Genomic DNA, 24,568 nt, shown 5'->3' on the forward strand with positions numbered 1-24,568 from the left:
GTGCTTAGGGTCATTGTCTTGTTGGAAGGTAAACCTTCGGCCCAGTCTGAGGTCCAGAGCACTCTGGAAAAGGTTTTCGTCCAGGATATCCCTGTACTTGGCCGCATTCATCTTTCCCTCGATTGCAACCGGTCGTCCTGTCCCTGCAGCTGAAAAACACCCCCACAGCATGATGCTGCCACCACCATGCTTCACTGTTGAGACTGTATTGGACAGGTGATGAGCAGTGCCTGGTTTTCTCCACACATACCGCTTAGAATTAAGGCCAAAAAGTTCTATCTTGGTCTCATCAGACCAGAGGATCTTATTTATCACCATCTTGGAGTCCTTCAGGTGTTTTTTTAGCAAACTTCATACGGGCTTTCATGTGTCTTGCACTGAGGAGAGGCTTCCGTCGGGCCACTCTGCCATAAAGCCCCGACTGGTGGATTGCTGCAGTGATGGTTGACTTACTACAACTTTCTCCCATCTCCCGACTGCATCTCTGGAGCTCAGCCACAGTGACCTTAGGGTTCTTCTTTACCTCTCTCACCAAGGCTCTTCTCCCCCGATAGCTCAGTTTGGCCGGACGGCCAGCTCTAGGAAGGGTTCTGGTCGTCCCAAACGTCTTCCATTTGAGGATTATGGAGGCCATTGTGCTCTTAGGAACCTTAAGTGCAGCAGAAATTTTTTTGTAACCTTGGCCAGATCTGTGCCTTGCCACAATTCTGTCTCTGAGCTCTTCAGGCAGTTCCTTTGACCTCATGATTCTCATTTGCTCTGACATGCACTGTGAGCTGTAAGGTCTTATATAGACAGGTGTGTGGCTTTCCTAATCAAGTCCAATCAGTATAATCAAACACAGCTGGACTCAAATGAAGGTGTAGAACCATCTCAAGGATGATCAGAAGAAATAGACAGCACCTGAGTTAAATATGAGTGTCACGGCAAAGGGTCTGAATACTTATGACCATGTGATATTTCAGTTTTTCTTTTTTAATAAATTTGCAACAATTTCTACATTTCTGTTTTTTTCTGTCAAGATGGGGTGCTGAGTGTACATTACTGAGAAATAAAATGAACTTTTTTGATTTTTGGAAAATGGCTGCAATGAAACAAAGAGTGAAAAATTTAAAGGGGTCTCAATACTTTCCGTACCCACTGTATAATTGGAAGGTATGAGCCTTTATTTCTTTACTCTGAGAAAATGTGCAGCTAGTTGTTATTTTTGCATGTGATCAAGTGCACATAAAAGTCTGTAACAGCTTTTAAACATTGCACACTTGTGCAGTGTAACATCATGTACTGTAAACAAAATTTGGTGTAAGAAGAAACTGGTAAAATATTTTGCATTTATGTGACGCTAACCTGAGCATGGAGGGTGGAGGGGAGACGGAGATCTGCGTGCGGTTTTCAGAGGTAACAAGGTCCTGCAGGGTTCGGCTCATGTCGCGGAGCTGGGCCACGTTGCAGCTCCTCAGCACGGAGCCCTCTAGCTCCTCGGCCTCCATCTGCAGCTCCTCCTGCTGGATCTGCTTCTCCAGGTGCTGACTGCGGCCCTTCAGCTCTGTCAGCCTCTGCTGCAGTTCTGCTATCTCCTCCTGCATAGGTTTCATGAGTTTGATTGAAGAGCCTTGATTTAATTTTCAGGCGTTACGCATCAATCATAAAATACTACTTTAATTATCCAAACCACTACAATTCGCACTATATTCAAGTACATAACCTGAAACAGAACCAAGCTTTCTGTGAGTCTGACATTCACTTGCAGAGCTGCAAATATGAGCACAAATATAAGTCTTTCTATAAATGGTGAATATATACAGTATTATAATTTAGTAATACAAGTTTCATATTGGAAGTATTAACAATTACATTGGAGACTTTACTATTAAGCCATTCTGCTAATAAAATATTTAACAAAATTTAGAAATTTCATGAGTGTGGGGGAAAAATCAGGTAGGTCAGGGACACACACAAAGTGCCAGAAATGACTGTTCTAAGCTTTTATGACGTGAGAATATGAGTTGAATTTACCTCTACCAGCCGTTTCTCTTGGATCAGACGATCTCTTCGATGCAGTGGACCCTGCAATGAGTCGGACCGCTCCCCTGCATCAGGCTCTACACCCTCCCTGACCCAAAACAAAGTCACTACAAAAGCCAAAAGCAATGATGTTTTAATGTCTTCAATCATGACTTTTCTAAACTGTATTTTTCATAACCTTTGTCCACAATTCAGGGTCCTTTCTGTCTCTTTCAGGGGCACTTGAAGTGAGTTCATATGTGCACTAATGTGCCATTACCGATAAAGTTTGGCACTTTTCTCCAACTCACTGCAATGGAAGGAAATGCTGAATAACACAGGTGACACTTAATCTTTGGTGGCATGTTGTTTCCAGGTTGTTTTTCTTTTTTTTTTTTTGCATTTTCAAAAACTGAGACTCTGAGATAAAGGTATGTATGGAAAACAGAGGACTACATGAGCTTTAGTTTACATTTGTTCAGGATACCCTTTGGAGAGAGAGGCCCCACCTGATTACCTTCCTGTAAGAGCTATTTTTGACATCCCTCCCTCACCGCTCTGTATTACAACAGTGTGATAGAAGACAAAGCACAATCCTGATCACAGGACAAAGCTTAAAAACGAAGTTTCAGCACATAGCTGAACTGCAAATTTCACCAAGAGCTGTGTTGACTTTAACACCGCAAACAGAGTAGGGCTTATTTTTTAATTAAAGTCTGTCATCAAATAAAACCTAAAAAAAGTAAGGAATCTTTTTGAATTCAACCACATTTTACCTTTCACTTCCCTGCAATTTACATCAATTTGAACACTATTCTCCATATGTCACTAAGAAGAAACATTATACTTATACGTATTATACAGTAGTATATGATTACAGTGATAGTAATATTACCCCTGTTTTAGCCTATTTACATTGGCTCCCTGTTTGTTTTAGGATTGATTTTAAGATTTTATTGATTACTTTTAAGGTTCTCTATTGATTGGCTCCTGCTTATATATTAGACCTTTTAACTCCTTATGAACCTCTGCAAAATTTGAGATCTTCCGGCCGGGGTCTTCTGTCTCTTCCTGTGACTAGGCTTAAAACTAAAGGGGACAGAGCCTTTTCTGTCAGGGCCCCGAGGCTCTGGAACGATCTGCAAAGAGGAAGTAAGTGTCATGATCCTGTCTGTGTGTCTTGTTTGGGAGTCTGAGTTTAGTTCCATGTCCTTAGTTCATGTTTTGGTAATCATTCCTGGTCCTTGTTTGTATTATTGTGATTTGGTCTCCTCTGTACTCCGGGTTCTAGTTCTGTGTTCTCATTTAGGTTCTGGTTCTTTGTAATTTGTGTGTGTTTCTGTCTTCTTGGTTATTCACTCTGCCCCATGTCTGCTTGTCTAGTGTTCTCTCTGTTTCCCCCCTGCTGTCTCTCTGCCTGCCTGCTTGTCTCTCTGCCTCGTTAGCCCTGATCCCGCTAACCTGTGTTGCTCCCGCCCCGCTCGTTAGTCCCTGTGTATATGTATGCCTGCTTGTCTCTCCAGTCTTTGTCACGTCCTTGCGTCTAAAGTTGAGTGTTCCTGCCTGTTCCTTGTCTTCCTACTTCTGGATTATTCCCTGTGTTCTGGACTACCTTTGTTGGACTTTGCCTTGAGCTGCTTGTAAGCCTGTTTAAGTTAGTTTTTTTTGTGTTAATAAACATTCTTGGACTGCAACCTCCTTGCCTTGCCATTGTCTGCATTTGGGTCCTCGCCCCAGTCTGCACTCAGCGCCCCAATCCATGACAGTAAGGCTCTCAGAGTCCGTGTCTTCTTTTAAATCTCTTTTAAAAACACTTCCATTTCCATTGCTTTTTCATTTGTATTTTGTATCTTGCATTGTCCTCATGTATTTTACTTTATAGTGGTGTTATGTGCCCTTTTACACCCTGTGTTTATCTTTTGTTTGATGCTATATAAATAGTTATTATAATTATTAATAATAATAAATATTAAAATATACTATATTAATACTATTATTGTATATTATTATTAAATATATTAATAATAATAAACAATGAAGAAAACTTGACTAAAAAAATTTAAAATCTGCATGACAGTAACCACAGAACATGATGTTCATTTCTGAGTGTGAGTTCACTAGTAAAGCATGATGGAAATCATTGTTGTCATTGCTGTGTGACTGACCTGCACAGACTGGAGTCTGCCCTCTGGAGGGCGCTGTGCACCACCTGTCTGAGCCGCTCAAGGAACAGTGCCACGCTTGGCTGTCTGGAGGGTAAACCCAGCTTCAGAGCACCTCGCTCCCTGCACAGCTCCTCCAGCTTTTTCCCAAAACGCTCGGCTGCAAACACACATACACATATACTGAACAGCATGCAGCATCATATGTTAAAAAGTTAATTCATTAGCAACGAGGTTAAAGTGAGAAAATCATTGTGCTCTAGATCTCCACAATGCTGTGTTGTGACTACACAGAAAGTGGGTTACTCGCTCAGCCACAATGTAGCCTACATTCACTGAAATAACATGACTGCACACATGTCACTCCTTATTCAATTATCAAATTATCCCTTAACTAGAAGGCACTAGAGACCAAGGTTCTGTCAATACTGAACAATTTTCAGCTTGCTGTTACCAAGAAAGCATAATTCCCATCATTTAAATCTTAAGTATCCTTCATTTCTTGACCCTGTAAACACACGCCTGATCTGGAATCAACCCTCTCTGTTGGCTTCATGGTTACATTTGAAAATGATAACCATCTAAGGGTAAAAAAAAACTCCAAGTGTCTTAGTTCTTGTTTACAACATTTCATGGAAAGCTTAAGCTTTTCTGGCAGAAAAACAGAAACAGAAGTTATCAGGAGTGGAAAGAAACTTTCCTACCAGAGTTTAAAATGTCTTGAGAGCAGAAGACATGCTGACCTAAATAATCACACCACTTAAACAGTTCAAGGTCTACAGGACGCAATGACAGCAGATGTTGGTATTTATTTCTGTCACAAGGTCCGAGAAATGGGTCAGAATACAGTCCTCTATAGGAATTAACTTTTCTCAGGCCAGCTACAAATAATAAGTTTCCCCTGAAGGAAGATTCAAAATAAAGTCCAGATTAAATGTGTTAGTTCTGAGGACTTGCTGGTTCTTTCCCACACAGTCTTAAAGTTAAAACATCAAAAGCTAAACCTGTGTGATGAAACATGAATTAGTGTTCACAAAGCCCCAGAAGTCGCCCCAGGTTTTTCTTGTAAATAAATGTGGAATTTGATTCAGCGTTATTTACTCTGTGCTTCTTCCAGTAGTTTCACATTGTCCAGTTTGTAGTTTTAGTTGGCTGACTGATCTGATGTGGTGAGCACTAACGTGTAAACTAAGCAACACACAACTGCTAAGGTCAGTGTCAACTCAACTGTTAAACTAATCCTCAAAGTAAGAGAACAATGGTATTATTTGTGCTAATCTTCCAATAGCAGACATTATAATGTATAGGCCACATTGTTTTATTAATCACTGGGGATTTTCAGTAGAAGTCATAACACTCTCCAGAGTCAGAGTCAGTAAACAACAAACCATTTATTCTGCCCTCACATGCTTTTGCAAATACCTCAGTATGATCCACAACTAATTCAGTTTGCTATCCAATAAAAGTAACTGGGTGATTTAAACACAAACGTCAACCTACAAATGACTGACTGAGCATGCCAGTAAAACCTCGATATAAATGGAGATTCCCAGTTACTGTATGTTAAGCTGCTGCAACTTTGCGTCCACTCAGGCTCACTTTTTCACTGTTTACTGGCCTCTTTCCATTAAATTTTGTTTTAAATTTAAAAACAATGTTCCTGATCAGGAGTAATAGGTCTCATTAAAAAAATGTATTATTTAAATTATCAAAAGAAAAAGGCATAAAACATGTCAGTTGGTTTAATGCCAGCTCCCTATAATCCATCCACAGCTATAGTGTCTCTTCAACAAAAGCTGTAATGACCTACTTATTAAAGCAACGGCTCAACTGAAAGTCTTAGTTCACCTGCGTCATAGTCGTCATCCAAAATGGCTTTCTGCTGGAGTCTCTGCAGCCTCAACATCATGGACTCGATCTGAGAGGGCGACACAATCGGCAGAACAGATTACCCAACAGTCCAGAGGGCAATGTTTTTAAACAGCACTGCCCAAAAAAAGATACATGTGGGTGCAATGACCGTCGTTTCAAAGTGAGGACTGGGTATGAAGTTTAAAACCTCATCATCATTACAAAGTTTTGCTGCTCTGTATACACTGTGTCTCATCTGTGAAGACTAATCGGCCTAACTAAATGTTTTTAAAGTTATATTTTCTTTACCTTCTCAACAGACAATTTAAGGGATTTCACCTTTTTAGTTTAGCATGTAAACGCCTATCCATTAAGGAATAGTTTTTTGTGACTTTGTTAAGTAAATATGAAACATTTCTGTTGCATAAAACTATATTTATTTTTGGGACATTTTCCCAATCTTTTTCTTGTGAAATACTGGGTAGTTTTACCTCTTCTGGTAAAACTGTACAAAATATTCAAATTAACCAACCTGATAAGGTAAAACTCACTCTTTCCTATGTAAATATAACTTTTGACACAGGCTTGTAAGGACTTAAATACTGAAGCATACAGTACAGCAAAGAGCTGCAGACAGATAGCAGATAGAACTACAAGTGTTGATCTTTTAGATGCTCATCCTCAGAAAAAGCATGCACACTGTTTTCCTACTTTGCAAGAGAGCGTTAGATGAAAAGCTTAATAGCACTAAATATTAAGCTAGAGCCAGCAGCTGGTTAGCTTAGCTTAGCACAGAGACTGGAAACAGGGTCAAACTATGAATAGTCTGGCAGATTTTAAGATCCAGGCTAGCTGTTTCCGTGTTTCTTTGTGCTAAGCTAAGCTAACCGGCTTCTGCCTGTAGTTTCATATTTACTGTGCAGACATGAGTGCTCTTCTCATCCAACTCTTGGCAGGAAAGCAAACAAGTGTGTATGCCAAAATGTCAAACTCTTTCTATAAAAATGACAGCTTTGGTCTCAGTCGTGTCTCTTAACCTGCTCTTGGAATTGACGCAACTAAACTCAATAAAGGTGACTAATATAGCCCTGCATCTCATCCTTCCATTAGGAGCCAATCATGCCCACCTTAGTGTAAGTGCGGTTGTTTTGGAGGCAGTCTTGCAGCACACCCTCGTACTTCTTCATCAGGTTGTCCCAGCCTTGGTCGGAGGCAGGTGTGGCGCTCTCGTAGCCGGAGGTGACAGAAGAGGCGGAGGCAGTGTCTGAGTCCACGGACAGTGAGGAGGTGATCTCTATGTCCAGAGATTGGGAGTCACAGTCAGGCAGGTCGGACGTAACCTCCCTGCCACCCCACAGACATTCCTGCCAAAACCTCCCACCTAATGACAGCTCCTCTCTCTCTCCCTGGCTGCCTGGGGTGGAGGAGGGCAGGGACTGGACAGGAGTTGACTCCTTTGAGACATTGTGTTCAATGGATAAAGTCACTGGTATTGTTTTAGGCAACCTAAGTGCTTTAGTTGACCAATTTAGTGGTTCCTGTTCCCGGGGTGGTGTAGCAGTGATTGTGTCGGTCCTCTGGCTGGAGCTGAGGGACTGTTGGATGAAACTGAAGCTGGAGTTAAAGGAGTCCTGGGGTGAGGACTGGAGGGCCGGGCTTGGGCTTAAGATGAGTTCATTCATACTCTTGTGGCTACCATTAATGGGACTGCAGTCCACAGGGTGAAGAGGACGGGTAACAGAGCAGAGAAAACTCTTACTCTTCCAGGAGCTACATGTGACTTTTTCAGGCTGTTGCTGATTCATTAGGGAGACTTTGACAGCAGTTGGTAGACTCATCCCCTGAGCACTGGTCGCCTCTGTGATGTCAGTGTGACGTCCAGAATTTCCATTCCTTATGCAAGTGGTCCTCCCTTCCTCCTCTTCGTCCTCTTCTCCATGAGTAGTACTCTGCAATCTGGACTGCTCTCCTCTCATGTACCCTGGTCTTCGGTGCAGCCTCTTGCGACTGGAGCTGCCAGCTGTCCCTGATGCTCTGCCACCTGTCGATGCAGAGATTAACCATTAAGCTGGACAACACGGTCATTAGGGAGATAAAGAGTGAGCTCATAGAACTGGCAGGATTAACTGTGCAATCATGGGGTACATCAGGAAAATGTGAGGCTAACTGTACTAATTACACAGGAATGTTAAACACCATATTGTTGATACTGTGAAAGTGATATAACTAAAATGATCCTCAGTCAGTCCCAGCCCTCTGCCCTTAAAGCTAGCACCGCTAACTGAATGAAAAACAACTCGGCCAGCTGTGTGACTTTTCCCAGAGTTCTGCTCCAGCTGTTGGGAAATACCAAAGCCACACAGTCATTTTGAGTTAAGACACGCCTCTCAGTGGAAGAGTGGAATACATGAACAGTATTTCCTGAAGTGGAATTGGTTTCTTTGAGAACACAGCCACGTTAGCCCTAAACCAGGGGTTCTCAAACTGTGGGGCGGGACATGCTGGAGGCGTACAGGCATTGCAGGGGTGGAATGCAAGTAAAGCTGAATGAATCTGATTTATGTTGAACAAAAACAAAACAGTTCTGATGCCACCAAGGCTGTTAAGATTTAAATTCAAAAGATTAATTTAGACAGACAAATTACCAGCTCTAATTGTGCAAGGTTGCTAGAGCTCGTTTTATACAGGTTTTTGCCACTTGGGGCAGGGAAACAAGCATTTAACACACTGACACACTGATATCGTAATGTATCAAGTTGAAATGGCTAACATGTTAGCAAACAGTTGTCTACACAGCCAGCAGATATGGAGTGACATTAGCACTCATTTGAAGTTGTGTTTGTGTCCACTTGATGGATGTACTTCCACTATTCACTAGCACTGGTCTCATTTCCACCAACTCTTGAAGGAAACATCTGGCTCTTCAGCTGCCAAATACTTCAGCTAGTTGCTAACTTTGTCTGTTGTTTAGTGCTGAGCAGGTAGCATACGGGGGGGTTTATGTGAGCTTTTTTTCTAAAAACAGCTGCCTGAGGGGAACTATACAGAGGCTAGTGATAATTCTCCTAATTTATGACTATTCGCGACTCCTTTCACATATTTAGATGTAGTTATTGGAGTCATTGTTAATTAATTTGATACATAGTATTGATTAGTGCAGCTTTATTAAATACAAGATGGACAGATTTGTGAAGGGGAGGAAAGGAAAGCCTAATCAAGCTAATAGTAATCAAACAATTAAGTCTAACTTGCAGGCAGAAACTCACGTAAAGGTGTGAAAAAAAAAACATGCTGGTCATATTCTTAATAATATTTCTAATTTCTCTAATATTGTTACTGGATTAATAAGATTTAAAAGGCTTATATAGGGATTGGGGATAGAAATTATCTGAGAAGCACTGAAGACAGACATGGCTGACCCAAGCAACAAGAAGTGTAAACAGTATTTGGTCTGAAAGTGGAGCAGGATGATAAAGACGGGTTTGTGTTCAGAGCTGGACACCTGCTGCAGCTTCATGTGATTAATACTTATAATGTGTAGGATTCAGACAGCGAGACAGGCATAAATGCTAGGAATCAACAGCCCCTTTGTGTACAGCTGCGCTGCTCTCTCCTTCACTTCTGGCTCTCAATTTTCTCTTCCCACTCTCTCTCTCTCTCTCTCTCTCTCTCTCACACACACACACACACACACACACACTCTTTTGTACTGAAAACAGTGAGAGCATTCATACTACTGTTATAAATCCTTGTTAAACTTCTTTTTAAAAACACAAGCAGTTTTAGACTGTCATTAGCACAATCTAACACATCTGCACCTACAATAGTAAGGACATTATATTACTATTAATTTTATCATCTGTACAATGGCAGCACAGTTGTGCAAATTCTGTGTCTGTAGCTGTATTTCAAAACAGGAATGCAGGGCATCAAACAAAGCATGACCACTACAAAGCCACCCCAGCTCCCTGTTCAACCCCCCATGACCTCCAGTGATGTCACTCATCAGCCATCCCATGTGACTGGAGAGGAAGAGACACAAAAAGACACCACTTAAGGGAGAGTTGGGTTGTTTGAAGTGACAGTCACATAGGGCTGTTGCCTTTGTACCCAGGTGGTCATGTATGTGTAGAGCAGAGGACGGTCTTCATTAAGAGTCTTCTGTCCACTGGGATCGCCGCACTAAAGCTCAGGTTACATACAGCTCCATTAGTGTTTCTTTGCAGTCATGGCCACTGTTCTATAACCAATTTAAGAAACCCAACACTCCCAGTAGGCACCAAATACAACCGCACACCATCCACCGTCTGGTGTGGTCTAGATAAAATATAATGCCCACTCCAGAGAGTCAAAGAGCATAGGAGTTGAAAGGAGAAGGACTTGTTGATAGAAAGTGTTACAGTATCCTCTCATGCTTCGATTACACAAAGCTGGCTCTTCTCAGTAAAGGGGAAGGAAATGCCTCAGGGCTCATTGTGCTTGTCTGCGTGTGATGGGGGGAATCTACATTTCGGTTGAAGCCCTTCAGAGGTATGCCATTTGCTGCTTCCTGCCAGGCTTTTTGCGTTAAAATTGTTTGCCAGGAATTCCGGCAGAAACAGTAAATAAGCAAAAGGAGACCTAAAATGGTTCAACAGGACCAAATGATCCCCATAGCAACAATAGCAGCTGTCTCATTGCAACTTGTTGCTAATATTAAAGATATTCTGCACAAAGTCTGAGAAACGAAGCATCTCAGCCAGAAGAGGCAAGATTATTTACCTTTGGCGATTAAAGAGGCCCTCCTCAGAGCCCTTGGGTTAAACACTGCATCCCATTGGTTGCTGAAAGTGCTTCGGCCAAAGAGCAGAGGAATGCAGAGGATCTCATAAAAACACAAACGTTAGAGGGACGAACTCGGCACCCACGGACACACACACACACACACACACACACACACCAGCAGATCTGCATGTCAGCAGCCTCCTGAGAAGAAGCACTGCTCGGCAGCTGTGCAACTCCTCACCACTTGTGACTGACCACAGCAACAGAAATAGGGAAGTGAAAGCCAGCAATGAGTTTTGAAAAGTGTTTATTTTTCCCTTTAGGCCATAACTATGACAAATGGTGACTTAGAAGTGAATCTATCTATCTACCTATCTGGAAAAGGCAATAATGTCTGACAGAAAACTAAACCATAATGCATGATAATCCAGAATTGAAGCTCGGCCCTGGTGAGACCTAGATACAGCAAGTGACATTTTGACGTAGATGTCCATTATACTGAATAACTAGTTGTCACTTCAGATGCCCTTCTCACTACTGTCCTGATGCATCCTATAACTTAAGAGTTTTGATAATTCGATATATGGATTAATTAGATTTATTTAAAATGTCAACAATGTGTTAGAGTTTTTAATGATGTGAGGAGTTAAGAAGGGCTGCAAACTAAGGATTATTTTCATTGTTGATTAATCTCTCGATTATTTTCTGTTGTTGTTTGGTCTATAAAATGTCAGAAAATGGTGAAAAATGTGGATCAGTGTTTCCCAAAGCTCAAGACGACTTCTTCAAATGTCTTCTTTCGTCCACAAACTAAAAGACATTCAGTTTACTGTCATAGAGATGGAAATAAACCAGAAAATAACCAGCCGAAATCAGATAATTTTTACTTTCTTCCAAAAAAAAAAATACTCCAATTAACGATTGACTGGATGATGGATTAATAGATCATCAAAATAGTTAGAAATTAATTTAAAAGTTGACAACTAATCAATTAATCTTATAGCTCTAGAGTTGAGCTAAAACAACAATATGTTTCAGGCTGGTCATATCTTTCAGATACTGAATCAGTTGCCACATGTTTACAGTGGGAGTAGGGTAGCTGAAACACTGGTTACTCATTTGATAAGAAAATTTGTTCCACAGTGCCACATCTCTTACTTTGCAAAGTTTTAAACAAAAATAATATAAAGAATCAAACATGCTAAGGTAGAAACCTGATTATAGAGAGTTTCAGTTTGCCCAGTTTTGAAGACAATAAATCCTATCAGAAACAAAACTATGCCACAGAAAAATCTGTATGCAAAGTATGCAAGTAAGTTATTAAAGAACGATAAGGGGGTGCCATCATGCGTCTCCACACTGTCTAGATATTCAGAGGGAATCTTCCACAAGTATTCAAATCATGTGCAACTCATCACCTACAGGTTATCACCGCTCATGGTAGGGAGTCTTTGACCTCTATGACCTGAGTGATGCAGAGACACTTCATGTATCAGACCCAGCAGTGAGTGAATGTCAGTGTGTGGAGAACCAGCTGAAACACACAGATCATCCTCTTCCTTCAGTCAGACACTGATTATTTAGTGACACTAAGCATCACAGTTCAAAAACATCATGTTGACTTGCAGGTCTTGAGTCTCCTGAGTTGGACCAGAAGTGTTTACAGTAGTAATGAATGCAAGATTCAGACCCACTGCACACTGTCTCTGTAAGGACTGCTGCTGTTTGTTCTTTCTTCAGTTTATTCTCATCACCAGTCACTTACCCCTTACTTTCTTTCTTTCCTAATTGCTATATGAGTAGCCTTTATTATTTTAAAGTAATGTAATGCTCTTAATTCAAAACAGCCTTCCTGGTCCCTTCTGTAGAAGATTGTTTGGTTAATGTGAGAAACAGCAGTTCGTAGTTGAAAGAAGAAAAGATGTAGGCTGTATGTTTACCTTCCGCGACTTCGCAGCGGTGAAGCAGAGAGTTACTGTGACATTCCAGCCCCATCAGTCCAGCAAACATCTTTCCACTAACAGCAAGCTGTTCGTGTCCAGAAGTCAAACAGTGTCAGATCCCGGTACTTTATGGAGTTAACGTTACATCGACCATGTTTTAGAAGGAGCAGAGCCAGGCAGTGGGACTGATCTCATTTCCGTTGTGGAAAAGTGAACCAGACTATGTTATTCCCCACCCCGCTTTGAAATAACTTGTGAAACCGGCTTTTTACACGCGCTCCTTTGTCCACATCAAACATTTCCCGACTCAAGTACTGACGGTTGTACTCCAGAGTCCTACGTTTCTCCTCTGTGGCAAACAGATGGCTCCAGTTGCGCACGAACCGACGGTCTGGAGAGAAAAGATTGTCTTCATGTCATGTTTCTTATCGGGGGTAATTGAGAAAAAAACACCCAGTGATGAGCTGTGATGGCAGACGTAACTGAAAAGATAAATCTGTGTCTCATCGATGAGTTGATCAGTAATCCGTTAGCTGCGCCCATGCGTCGCGCGCGTCTCGTTGCAGCAACGCGAGGAGCTCATACGTGTTCAGGAATTTGACTCCAGACTCCTTCAGCCCGCCTCACAGCCGCAGCAGACAGCCTATGAATGCTCAACATCACCCGGTTAAACTAAAAGTCACATAAACTATACGAAAGTTTTAACGCACACATTTTGAGAGCCATGGCCATTATGATTATTATTATTATTATTTTTATTTTTTTAATTTTTTTATGCCTATTATTATTGTTGTTGTTGTGTCTAGGGCTTTTACATTTAAATCAAATGACTACTGGCTAAAAGAAATTGTAGTACTACTTGATATAAACTATCCCATTTATGATGTTTTATGTTTATGTTTTGCAAAAAGAGTCATGTTTCAGTAAAATGACTCTTTATTGTTCAACACATATTCTGACCCACATGTCACTAAACAGACCATCCAAGTGTATTTTGGCCGTTAAATATAATAGGTCAAGTAATTGTTTGTGTGCAAAAATGCATGTTATTTTAGAATGTATGTTATTAGTGTTCCTTTGTTCATGCAGTGAGGGAATGCTTGAGAAGGGACCCCACAGCGAGTCTTTTCATCCTCCTTCCCACACACCCAAATGGTCTTTTCATTCAGCTCCCTGGCTGATAGACAAGACTCAGTGATGGAGAGCTCACAACAACAGAGCACAGCCTTTACTTAGTTAGGCTACACTATGGAGGGTAAGAGAACTGTGTGGCAGAGAGGATGAACTCCATCGCCACGCATGTACTGAAGAATCAGATCACCTGTCCAGTATTAAAGATTAGAGGTAGCCTACTTAATGTCACCTAACTGAATGTCTCATGATGAGAGAGTCTTTCCTCGTGCAAATAATAATTAACAATGGTGGCTTTAACAAAGTACTTGTTAAATTACATTTACTTTTCTATACTTGCTTTTTATCTGTGCAACTTCCATTCCCTGATGCACGCGAGAGGCAAAAATGGTATTTTGCAACAATTAGTGTGATGACAAAAATGGTGAGGCTTTAATGTAATTTTTACTCTTCTCACATTTACTAAAACATTAAAAAAGATTTGTACAGAGTGTCGTGCTTTTTGGGTTTTAGTGGCATTATTTTCCTGTTTAGACTCTTCCTAGTGTGTGTGTTAGTGTTAACTCCCTGCATCTGTGTTCACTTTTAGGTTCTGTTGCCATGCCCCTACTTCATGTTCTCTGTTGTATTTTGTTATACTCGTCTTTGTGTATTGTCATTAGCTTTACTTCCTGTTGTATTTTGTAATCATTGGTGTTTGGTGTTTTTGTCTAGCTTTATTTCCTTTCTGTCTTGATTCCTAATGTGTCTCACCTGTGACTAATTGTCACTTGTCAGTGTCTGCATTTTGGGTCCACACCTCTGCTTCCTGCTACTTCACTCATCCCTTTGACACAGTCTTCTAAGGCAAATTCAGAAATACTTTGATCCCTGAAGGTAAATTCTAGTTACAGTTGCACACATTGCACATCAAGTCATAAGGAATTGAAATAATAATTGAAAGAAGGTAGATAAAAACTTTCAGCATATGCCTTTGGTTTGGCCCACTCTGCCGCTGTCTGATGCTACAGACCGTTTTTTATCGACATTTTGACTTTCATAGTACGAGATGCACAGGTGTCACTAATACTAACAATGGTTCAATTCAGTTTAGTTGTCAAAGACAAAACACCTAAATGTAATGCAGCCCCCTGTTCGTGTTGTTCACTATTGTATGCTCTAATGAAAAAGTTAAAATATTGGAGTATGCTCTGAGAGAATAGGTGTCTGGTTGTATTCCTCATCTGTTGTTTTAATAGGTCCATGGCTGTGTTTTATAGAGAGCATACCTGCTTTCACCTGTAGATGTCAGGCTTCACATTGGGGTTCAGTTCAACTGCCACACACTGCTTTCTTGTAGTTTTAGGAATATCATAGCGGGTTTTTTTTATTTGTGCAAATCGTCATGTTAACTCAATGCTTTTCATTATTTCTGCTTGTATGTAAATTTTGTGCATTTGCTGCAAATATCTAAACATTTTAATAAGCTGTTTCTATTGTTTGTTACATGTCAATTTTCCACAGCCTGGGGTTGCAGATCTCTATCACTGATGTCTACAACGCAGTAGTTCAACCAGTGTCCTGCGTCTCCCTCCAATAAAATTCGACAACCCATTAAAAGGCTGACAAACAGTTCTTGTGTTTCATTAACTTAGATCTTATTTCTCTAAAATGTTGTGTTTTCAGTATGGCAAAGCATTCGCTCTCAGCCCTGAAGACCGGATTCAGGTTGTCCATGTGTAGCGCTGACATTGGCCACAAGGTGGCAGACTTAAATTACATTCAAACCTCTTCTTTCACAATCTGTAAAAAAAAAAAAAAAAAAACACCAAAAGGAACGAGATCACTGATGACCTTATTTGTGGCTAAAAACAAAACTTCTCACACGTTTATACATAAAGCTGAATTAATCAGAGATTTCATCCTAAAGCCGGATGTGAAGCACACAAGCTGTCCAGGATATAGAAACAGAGGCAGTCTTTGTATTGGGTTGGAATAATCAGACTCCTAAGAAACACTTTCACATAAGTGAAATCTCACATCAAATCTTGTTCCCTCAAACACAAAAAAGAGCCTCTTTTACTGATTGTAGATTATGCAGACATTACTTTGTGGCCGTCCCTGAACACATCTCAATTGTTTCTGCCTCAAACATCCATGAGGATGGTAATAAATCTGCAGGAGGATATCCGGAATATTTGTCAGCGTGCTCCAAATCTTACTTTGGATTCATGTCGCTGCAGTGTGGTGAGGATTGTTGAGGAAAACGGTACAGTGAGAAGACAAGAGGTTTTGTGTGTGTGTGTGCGCACGCGCATGCCAGAGAACAGGCACGTACAATGTACAAAGGTCACATGTTCCTCCTCCACACAGTGTGCAGTGAGTGCAGGCAGCCAATGCTTCTACCTTTAGATTATCTGTGTGTGATAGAGAGAGGGGGGAGGGCGGAGAGAGAAAAATAAAATAAACACACACATTATGAAAGCAGCTTAAAGACCAGAGAGCATGGTATATTTGGCACAGAACTTTTATTCATGCAAAACAAGTGAAGTCATCAGATCTTTATCAAAGGGGGGGAAAAAAAACCACTGTCTATTGTAAAACAGTTTTTATAACAACAAAATTAACAAGCATGTCACAAGACATATCAAACATCTGTCAAATCCCATTAAAAATACATACAATCATTCAACTGGTGTAAAACTAAAGCAGACAATGACACCATTAAGAACATAAACAATGTGGCTGAAGCCTGTGCAGGACTCAGACCACTCCTTCCTCGGGGTCGATGAGTGTGGTCCTACTGGAGAACACGTCGGCCAGCATGTGTTTGGGGATTTCTGAGCCGCGGACACGCAGGGCATAGCATGCGTCCTCCACTTTGCCCAGGCTCTGTCGCAGTGTGTGCAGCTTCTTGGACACCTCGTAGGGGCCCGTGTTCCCAATGTAGGAGAAACCGTCGTGGATCTGCCGCAGGAACTGGCTCAGCTGGAAGGGCGTGTCGATGTCGCCGTTGCCCACGCTGCTGATGCACATCCGCATCAGCTCTCCGGTCAGGTCGGCCACGCCTAGAAGGTAGTCTGAGGGCGTCACCTGGAAGGTCAGGACCTGAGCTCCCGGCTGCAGGGTGTCAGCTGAGCCCTGAGGGGAAAACAGGGCGAGAATCACAAATGAATGTCAACAAAAGACTGAGATTAGGAACACTACTTTTGTGCACAAATATTCTTATCCCAGCAGGATTTACACAGAAGGTTGATGGTAACGACAATATCTACAAGATGTGATTGTTACGCTGTGTAGCTGTGCTTCTGGTAGAAGGCCCGGGCTGTAAATGAGTCCAATTTCTCTCAAGCATAATGATGCTTTTACTGCAAAATATTGAGGTTCAAGTAATTTTGCTTGCCTCAACAGGCACCAGTCATCTTCGAAAACAACAGGCAGAGTGGATAAAATGACATAATGACACATAATGCTTATAAATGCAGTACATAGTAACATCCAGGGTTGCCTTTGTGTGTCATTATCACTGCTTTGAAAGGAAATAATGTACAAGGAAAATAGAACACACATCTTCTTGAAATAGTCAGTTTGGGGAATACGTTTATTCGCCTTCTTGCAGAGTCAGATGAGAAGATTGTCACCATTCTCAAGTCTGTGCGCTTAATATGATGCTAAGGATTTTACCTTGGGACAAAGACAGGCTTAATGCTAAGCTAGGTGCCTGCTGGCTCTAGCTTCATATTTATCATACAGACAGAGTTTTATCGATCAAACTCAAAGTGAACAAGTGTATTTTCTATTCTATTTCTTTAAATCTTTAAATTTTTCTTAATGCAAACAATGCATGCAGCTTAACCACAAAGTCTTCTTTAAATTTACCTTAGGATCCACCTTCTCTGTTCTCACGAAAACCAGTCTGGCATTGATCTCCTCCAGGCTGATGAGGCTGCGATGACGGATATAGTGCAGGAAAGACACGGCCTCCACGTACTCCTGGATCCCTAATGCATGAAATCACATTGAAATGGATCACCACAAGACACTGGGAAGCACAACCATATATTCAACTGGCCCAACTGTTGAATCTATGTGGGATTAGGGTCTGGTGGGTGCCTTTATTTTCTTCATTTATTAATTTTATTTTTTTTAAAAACTTACAAAAAAGAAGGTCAACCACATATCAAATGAGCCCAGCACGTAGTGTATGTGTGTGTAAACACTACATGGTATCTGGACAGTGCAGATCACAGATGTAGATAAGGATTCAAATAAAAACCTGTTTCCTGTCGTTGTCTTTTGATTGAACAACAGTGGCCATTTTTTTGTGATAGGCTGAGATGACCCCCCATTTGTTTCCCCCGTGTAAACAACAATCAAATAATCACAGGACGGAAGACTTTGTGTCTAAAGTTTACTTTTGGAGCTGGAATTGAACTTCAAAGAGCCTCCTATCTCCGCGTAGCGAAACACAGTGTGCTGCACAGAGCCGATGAACGTGGTTCATTTTCACTTCACTCGGAGTAACTTTCATGGCTCTTAAGTCCAAATTACACCAGCATTTGCATTCAGAACAGCTTTATTAATGTGCTTACCGGACGTTCCCCGATACTTCACATGTTTCCAAAATCACATGCAGAAGGAGTCATGGGTTCATATTCACAACACTTTTGACCATCTAACCGCAAACCTCTCTTGTATAGAGAGATGCCTCGTCCTTTTCATACATATTATTTATCTTTAACCTTGACTTAACATCAATGGTTTACATGATGTTATGGATGATGAATTATTAAAAGGCCCTGAAAAAATATTCTCTCAACTGGCTTCTTACTCTGAGCAATGGAGTCCAAGAAAACACAAAGTTAGAACAGTTTGGTTATTTCAGATTCTGTAATTGCAATCCAACATTGTGTAGATGTGTTTACATTCTTACAAACTGTTACCGCAGCATTGCTGTACTATTTGTATTATTATTATTCTATTATTTTTATCTATCTCACAGTCAAAAGTGCTCATCAACCAGCGCGGTATGCAATGTTTGGTTCTATGTACAAGCAGTTAGGGAAGCATAGAGTTGTAAAGCCAAAAGATGATTCTTATGATAATCCAGCAAAACTAAAATTCTTCATTGGTCATTTCAGGTTCTGTTCAAATTTAGATGACCTGTCTATAACTTACTGTTTTGTGTAAATGAAAGGTCTAATGGGCATCATTTGTATGCATTTGTTTTTTTAGTTTTCGCTGCTCATAATGATGCCAGAGGAATAAAGTGATTGCGCTTGTTAAAGACTGCACGTACCTCTCTGCAACTAATCAGGATGTTGCAATATTTGAATCAAAGCCTGATGGCAGTTGTATGCTTGTGTTGCCAGGCCACTGACTGAGTTTTTAACTGTTAAATTATTGATTTCATAACTTTGTGAGAAATAAACTTTAGGCTGCAGATTCTTAGGACTCATTATATTTAACTGGGAAATAAGTCTTTGATTGTGGGTCAACAGTGATTACTAATATAAGGGTCCTGGTCTACAATAAACGTCAAGTGTGTAGGTGAGATTTTAACACAGACCACTGGATGAGACAATGGGGGTAGGGGGAGATCTTTGTGCTATATACATTTGCATTTCCTTTTGTCAGCTCAGGAAGAGCCATTGAGTGTATGCTCCAGATGTGATTTGCCATTTGTTTTGCAGTTTACCATTTGCTGTTGTGTCTTTGAGTGTATTTAAGGAGAGAGAGACTGCATGTATCTTTCTCTCCGTGGCCACATATAAAGAATTGATTCATTACATCTCTGACTTTAAGAATGATTTTTGCTTATTTAGTCATTAATATATTTAATGTTATGGAAAAACACTTACATTGTCAGGGTAAATAAATGAACCGCTTATTAGAGGAACCATCTCCTATTTTTATGTACTAAGTACTAGTATTTATATATTTTAGGTCCAACCTTTATTTTGCAAATGCAATGCATAACCTTTATCAAAAAAAACACAAAAAAAACACTGCAAACATCTAAACATTGCCGGTGGTCCCACAGCTGTGACACTGGGCTTAGAGAGGATATAACACAATCTGAGGCGGACAGGATACGACATGAAAAGGTTACACAGGCTTTGAGGCAGGCAGGCGGAGTTCAGTTCCTGAGTTTGTGACCAGGAGCTGTTCATGTTATTTACTCTGAAGCAGCAGTTACCTTGGGTCACTCCGACTTTGATTTTGTTTTTGTTCATGTTGATGATGTCTAAACAATGACTCAAGGAAAACGACAGGAATCTAGAGAGATTTTACTGGCACATCATTTGGAAAAGTTGAGGGCTGGGTGTAGGGCTGACTGGATCAGTAGCTTCAATAGTTTTGATCAAAATTCAATAAATGTGTATGAATGGCCACAGATGATGTAAAGATTAATGACCACAGATCACTCAGCTGCAGGTGAACCCTGGGAAATGGGCTGGGACAAGCTAAAGAGCTTATCAAAGAGCTGCTTTGTCCTGTTATCAGTAGCAATTACGTTCACATGTAGCCCACAATATCTTTAATCGTCCTTCTATATGACAAAAAAAACAAACAAAAAAAACCCAGACCCATTACACATGCCTGGAGACTTCTTGTCCAGCCAAGATTATCTGGAGAGCTTGTGCAGCGAGCCCAGTCTCAATCTAATAAAGCCGATATAAAAGGGGGGGAACATGAAGCGTCTAATTGGTGGGAACTGCCATTGGTCACGTCGCGGAGGATGCAGTGATTCCTGAGTGACCACAATCTAAAAACGACTTCCCCAGCTGCTAGATAACAGCTCACCCCCGCTCTCAGTAATGTTTTTTTTCTCCAACCTCTGCAGACATTTTGGCTACCCTAACGAAAACTGATATTGATACTAGTGGGAATACAACTTTTATCAAAGGGTGTGTCTATCATATCCTAGCCTAGATCAAGGTTCACGCTCTCACACTATCAGGGACGCATTTCTCGTGAAAGTTCCGGTTTAATTAACTTTGTGACTCACTAAATCCCAAAAATGATTTTGAAAGACATTACCATTTAAAACCCATTCCTACATCAACAAATGTTGTAAAAATACACTAAATGGGGACTATCTAAGTGTCTGTAAATAAACAATAACTGTCAACAGCATATCTAGTTGCTTATACACTCATCGGCCACTTTATTAGGTGCACCTGCTCAATTGCTCGTTAACGCAAATGGCTAATCAGCCAATGGCAGCAACTCAATGAATTTAAGCATGTAGGCGTGGGTCAAGACAACTTGCTGAAGTTCAAACTCAGCATGGGGAAGAAAGGGAATTTAAGTGACTTTGAACGAGGCATGGTTGTTGGTGCCAGACGGGCTGGTCTGAGAATTTCAGAAACTGCTGATCTACTGGGATTTTCACACATTCGCACAACCAGCTCTAGGGTTTCCAGAGAATGGTCCAAAAAAGAGAAAATATCCAGTGAGCAGCAGTTGTGTGGACAAAAATGCCTTGTTGATGTCAGAGGTCAGAGGACAATGCGCAGACTGGTTCAAGATGACAGAAAGGCAACAGTAACTCATAACCACTCATACAAGATATGAAGAATACCATCTCTGAACGCACAACACGTCAAACCTTGAAGCAGGTGGGCTTCAGCAGCAGAAGACCACATCAGGTGCCACTCCAGTCAGCCAAGAACAGGAGATTGAGGCTTCAATTCGCGCTCACCAAAATTGGACAATAGAAGACTGAAAAAAACGTTGCCTGATCTGATGAGTCTTCATTTCCACTGCGACATTCAGATGGTAGGTCAGAATTTGGTGTAAACAACATGAAAGCATGGATCCATCCTGCTTTGTATCAACAGTTCAGCCTGGTAGTGGTGGTGTAATGGTGTGGAGGATATTTTCTCGGCACACTCTGGGCCCCTAAGTAGCAACTGAGCATCATTTAAACGTGACAGTCTACCCGAGTATTGTTGCTGACCATGTCCATCCCTTTATGACCACAGTGTTCCCATCTTCTGATAGCTACTTCCCGCAAGATAATGCATTATGTCACAAAGCTCAAATCACTTCAAACTGGTTTCTTGAACATGACAATGAGGTCACTGTACTCCAATAGCCTCCACAGTCACCAGATCTCAATCCAATAGAGCACCTTTGGCATGTGGCATCATGGATGTGCAGCCGACAAATCTGCAGCAACTGCGTGATGCTATCATGTAAATATGGGCCAAAGTCTCTGAGGAATGTTTCCAACACCTTGTTGAAAGTATGCCACGAAAAATGAAGTCAGTTCTGAAGGCAAAAGAGGGTGGCCGGTGAGTGTTTATTGTAGGTTCATTAATTAGACGCTACAATAAACACTCCGTCTTATTATGATAACATTTTTGGCCATATTGCCAAGGCCTATGTTTCAGCCACTGCAGCCGGTTCACAGCTTCCCGCTGAAGCCGTCTACTGCACAGATTCCAAAGCTTTTGGTACCTACCAGTCATTTCGACTCCAAAATGTGTGAAAATAGGGCCCAGGTTTAAAAATGCCACGATTATTTTGTAAATACACTGTATGTGTATCCCAAAATTACCCTTTTAAGGGCTTGTTTGCTGTCTTGAACCAAAAAGGTCTACGGAAACTCACCTGGCGTGAAAGCTCTGTGAAACTGATAGATGTCCTCTCCTCTGAGCTCCTCAGCGATGTGCCCGATTTTCTGCCTGACTCCATCCAGTTTCCCTTCTGCTTCTTTAAGAATTTCCTCTGCATCTGGTACACTTAAAGAAATCCAGAGAAAACACAGAGAATAATAAGTTAGAGAAATGTTGTTGTTTGAGAAATGTTCTCAAACAACTGTGTCCTGAAACAAAAGTGGAACATTTTGGAGTTGGTTTATTCACTGAATTCACTTTTTCTTCAGAGTATTCATCCTTCAACTGAAGGCTGATGATCATGACCCAAATATGAAACATCTATTGATATTTTAATGTTATTTTACAATGATGCTTATGTCAACATTTAAGTGGAACTACGGCAAATGTTACAGCTTTCCCATAAGCCCCATGAAAACAGATGTTTCCATAAAAATAGAACAATTTAAACAAAAGCCGCTGTAACAACGTGTAAATCATCAAATGAGCAACATTCCAATATATTTTTTCAAAGTGAAAAACTTTGTTCCAAATTAACTGCACCAACATGTCTTTCTATAATAGTACCTACCTGGTGACTCTATGTAAAAGAAAAATTGTCCTCTTGCTTTCGATGGTGACGTCTCGACTGACCTTAACAAGACGCTCATATTTGTCGTGTTTGGTGTCAAGCTCCTGCTGGAAAACTTAAAAGACAGATAACAAAGGTTAGTTTTGAGCACAGGTGTCTTAACACTAATGAAATCCATTTGGGTAAAAAATGCAATCCAAATACTGAGGATGCAGTTACCTTTGAAAGCAGCAATGACAGGTGAGGATTGGTGGGCACTCGCATCACAATCCTGCACTGCATCAACAGTTTTCCTGGGACATCCTTCACCTGACACGAGGCAGAAAAAGTCTGGTGATACTACAGTTTGTGATCAATAATAAATGCCTCTAGATGCTGTCATTTTCTCTAAACTGAAGTCAAATTAAAGAGGACATGAAGATCAGTTTAGTCGTTTACCCTCAAACGGTAGATATAGAGCTTGAAAGACTTGTAGGATTTGGTATTTGTTTTGGGTTTGACCCATTTTAGAGACTAAAAATCAGGATACCAGGAACTCCACAAACTTAATCACTGGAGAACCTCTTTAGGGTGTGAACTAGAGCTGAAACCATTGGGCAATCTACAAAAATTAATCTATAACTATTTTGATAATCAATGAATTGTTTAAGTCAGTTTAAAAAAAAAAAAAATTGCCAATAAGAAAACAGTGGTCCAAGCTGCTATTTTCTTACTTTTGTACTGCCGGTCAGATAAATCAAGCTATACGATGACATAACCTTTGGCTCTGGGAAATGGTGAGGACGTTTTCTTTTACTATTTTCACATGTTATAGACTAAATTAATAAATGAATCGAGAAAATGTGCTAATTGATCAATAATGAATATACTTGATAGCTGCAGCCCTAGTGAGAGCTATATTTAGAAGAGAACTGGATAAGAGTTAAGGCTGTCTTTGGTAGGATTACCATTTCTACAAAGGTTACTGAAGAAATGCATAAGCTGGAGCTGCAGTATGATCTTGGCAAACAGCGCTGTATAGCCAACTGACAGTTTAAACGTCAATATAGGAATCATTTCACCACATTTTAACAGAGATCAAACTACATGTTAGTGTTTATCTTTACTGTCGCTAACTAACTTAGTTATCCCATGCTGATAACAACCAACAATGCAACTTGCATTAAAACGTTATTATTGTTAGTTGAAAGCTGGACTTACCTTCTCGCTTATTCATGCCTTCGGTGTTGCAAGTTATTCTTTTAGTAAATGTAACTACTTTAACCTCCGTTGGGGTTATTTTTGAAGGCTAACTGTTTAACGTTACTGCCACTTCAGTCCGTGCTGCCAACCAAATGTAACGAGGCAGAGTAACTTGCTTTACATCTGTCAGGGATAACTGGGGTCACCAGACAAAACAGTTCCTTTTAACATAAAGGTTACCATCTCTGACCAATAATAAACAGAGTGAATGAAGTCTGAACGTCTTACAATGCCAAATAAATCGTGTTTGCTTGTTTTTAATAACAGGCATTCACGTGGTCCTCATTCATCTCG

At 40.7% G+C, this 24,568-nt stretch overlaps 2 protein-coding genes and 1 long non-coding RNA gene across 4 annotated transcripts in view; 1 reads left to right on the plus strand and 2 right to left on the minus strand.

Annotated features, from left to right (window-relative positions):
- disc1 (DISC1 scaffold protein) overlaps nucleotides 1-13,325 on the minus strand; it is a 47,691-nt gene extending 34,366 nt beyond the window's left edge. For both annotated transcript variants that reach the window (XR_006828403.1, XM_046071041.1), the window contains exons 1-6: nucleotides 12,722-13,325; nucleotides 7,145-8,058; nucleotides 6,015-6,084; nucleotides 4,170-4,326; nucleotides 2,017-2,113; nucleotides 1,348-1,580 (exon numbers count right to left, since the gene is read on the minus strand). Coding sequence is in view for 1 of the 2 variants with exons in the window: in XM_046071041.1 (XP_045926997.1) it covers nucleotides 1,348-1,580; nucleotides 2,017-2,113; nucleotides 4,170-4,326; nucleotides 6,015-6,084; nucleotides 7,145-8,058; nucleotides 12,722-12,791 (1,541 nt within the window). In the remaining variant the exon portion in view is untranslated. The remainder of the gene's footprint in view (nucleotides 1-1,347; nucleotides 1,581-2,016; nucleotides 2,114-4,169; nucleotides 4,327-6,014; nucleotides 6,085-7,144; nucleotides 8,059-12,721) is intronic.
- Nucleotides 13,326-14,640: 1,315 nt separating this feature from the next.
- LOC123983741 lies at nucleotides 14,641-15,460 on the plus strand. The gene is made up of 2 exons (XR_006828272.1): nucleotides 14,641-14,731; nucleotides 15,359-15,460. It is a non-coding gene; the product is annotated as an uncharacterized LOC123983741 (long non-coding RNA).
- An 883-nt stretch (nucleotides 15,461-16,343) lies between these two features.
- tsnax (translin-associated factor X) lies at nucleotides 16,344-24,568 on the minus strand. The gene is made up of 6 exons (XM_046071443.1): nucleotides 24,233-24,568; nucleotides 23,252-23,341; nucleotides 23,033-23,147; nucleotides 22,457-22,587; nucleotides 17,714-17,835; nucleotides 16,344-16,975 (listed from the first exon to the last, which is right to left on the minus strand). The coding sequence occupies exons 1-6, from the start codon at nucleotides 24,246-24,248 to the stop codon at nucleotides 16,598-16,600; spliced, it is 852 nt and encodes a 283-aa protein (XP_045927399.1). The 5' UTR covers nucleotides 24,249-24,568; the 3' UTR covers nucleotides 16,344-16,597.

This window comes from Micropterus dolomieu, linkage group LG15, assembly GCF_021292245.1.
Source record: "Micropterus dolomieu isolate WLL.071019.BEF.003 ecotype Adirondacks linkage group LG15, ASM2129224v1, whole genome shotgun sequence".
Taxonomy (NCBI): Eukaryota; Metazoa; Chordata; class Actinopteri; order Centrarchiformes; family Centrarchidae; genus Micropterus; species Micropterus dolomieu.

Coding starts and splice junctions, on each gene's coding strand:
- tsnax (XM_046071443.1), bottom strand. Junction 23,148..23,251: donor TGTCATTGCTGCTTTCAAAG/GTAACTGCATCC, acceptor CTGTCTTTTAAG/TTTTCCAGCAGGAGCTTGAC. Junction 16,976..17,713: donor CAGAGAAGGTGGATCCTAAG/GTAAATTTAAAG, acceptor TTTTCCCCTCAG/GGCTCAGCTGACACCCTGCA.